This window comes from Charadrius vociferus, unplaced genomic scaffold (genome assembly GCF_000708025.1).
Source record: "Charadrius vociferus isolate BGI_N301 unplaced genomic scaffold, ASM70802v2 scaffold158, whole genome shotgun sequence".
In the NCBI taxonomy this organism is placed as follows: Eukaryota; Metazoa; Chordata; class Aves; order Charadriiformes; family Charadriidae; genus Charadrius; species Charadrius vociferus.
In genome coordinates, this window is record NW_009661372.1 from 2306792 (window position 1) to 2308503 (window position 1712).

The 1712-nt window shown below is 46.5% G+C and overlaps 1 protein-coding gene across 1 annotated transcript in view; it reads left to right on the plus strand.

The window, feature by feature from the left end:
- Positions 1-1712, plus strand: part of PRDM6 (PR domain containing 6) — a 74457-nt gene that overhangs the window by 1895 nt on the left and 70850 nt on the right. Inside the window, exon 2 of the mRNA XM_009893824.1 lies at positions 8-128. Coding sequence (XP_009892126.1) covers positions 8-128 — 121 coding nt within the window. The remainder of the gene's footprint in view (positions 1-7; positions 129-1712) is intronic.

The window sequence follows — 1712 nt, forward strand, 5'->3', positions numbered from 1 at the left end:
CGGCAAGGGGGGCGAGCGCGCTGCCGCTCGGTTCCGCTGCACGGCCGAGGAGCTGGACTACTACCTGTATGGGCAGCAGCGCATGGAGATCATCCCTTTGAACCAGCACACCAGTGACCCCAACAACCGTACGTATCGTGCCCCTTCTCGCAGTCCCCGACCCTCCAACCCCAGCCTCTCCCCGCACGGGGCCAGCCCAGGAACGCTCCAGGTTGGGGGTCCGGAGCCGGTGGCTGCACCGCTCCCTCCACGAGGAGCATCCTCCGCCCTGCCCTTCCCTCCCTTGATCTGCTTTTGCGTTGTTCCCAGTGCTTTCGGGGGGCTGGTGGTGACCCCTCGGTAATAGCTTCTCTTGTCCAAGACACAGGTCCTTCCCTGGAAGGCGTACTTCAGCGGGAAGGCTGCTGTGGGGGTAGATTTCTCTCGGAGGGTTGCTTAGGAAAATGGATTCAGAAGTGGTTCAAAGCAACTTGCTATAAAACTGGTCCTTTTTCGCCTTGCTTGCCTCACTCCGTTCCTGCCTGAAAAGCCCGGGCTGCGCTGAATGCCCAGAAATCAATTATTCCTCCGAGCTGGGCAGGGGAAAAGTTGCAGTTTTCATCAGATGGACTAGGGCAAAGTTTTCCTCCCTCTTATCTCGAAGTATCGTTTTCCTTTCAGACCTCGTTAACACCTTGCTGGTTTTAGTTTTCACCCCTACGGAAAAAGCATGACATGGTTATTTAATAAGAAAAGCTGGTTTTCTAGACGAAAAAGGTCGTCTGCCTGAGTGCCAGAATTCATTTAGGACTTGGTGGTTAGAAAATGTTTAATACTGCTGCTGCCAGTTATAGAGTTGTTTTGTTTTTTGTTTTTTTTTTTTTTTTTCTTTTGGGAGGAGGGCGCCCCTATTATTAAACATCCGTATCGACTAGAGGATTGTGATTTTAGAAATTGGTTCTGCCTGTCTTTTGTTCCTGTGTCTGTCGATACTACACAACCGAAGAAATTCCCGCGGTGAAAATAAGTAGATGAACTGTATTAATTGATCAGATTTATTACTAACATTCAGAGCACACGGTTATGTCTCTGTTAAAACACTGTAACATGGCTTCAGCGTGTGCACTTTTTTCCATTGCTTCAAATACCCTCTTTTATCCTAAGGTATCTTAATTTTTTTTATTTTTGTTGTGTGTATGTGTGTCCCCTCCTGCCCCCGAAATGTCTATTTAAGGAAGGCTGTTGAACGGACAAACGCTACCCCAAAGCAGCGATTTGTAAGCACATGCCCAAGCAAAAGGCGGATTCGTTTCATTTCATTTCAGATGCGGAGTTTGTTTTGAAAGTTTCCATGAAAGTCTGTTGTGTGTTAATTCAACTGCGTGGATGCTAGCATAGTCTTAATCATTGTGGGTACGTCTTGAAGAGCGAGAGGAAAGTTGAAGCTGAGTTTGGTGGGAATTTCCCCCTACCCCCTCTTCTTAACGTTGCAAACCTTTCTATATTGGATACCAACTTTGTTTTGAGCGACTTCCTCATGCTTTCTTCTTACCCTGTAGTGAAACGTGTTAGCGTTTCTATTCTCGGGTGATCTCAGAAATTACACGCACTTAATGGAATCTTAAATGCACTTTTAATCGCCAACCGAACCGTTCAGACAATACATGTTTTACTTTTCGGGGCAGCTCTGTAAGATTTTAAAGGTTTTAAAAAGAGAAAGAAAGATAAAATTG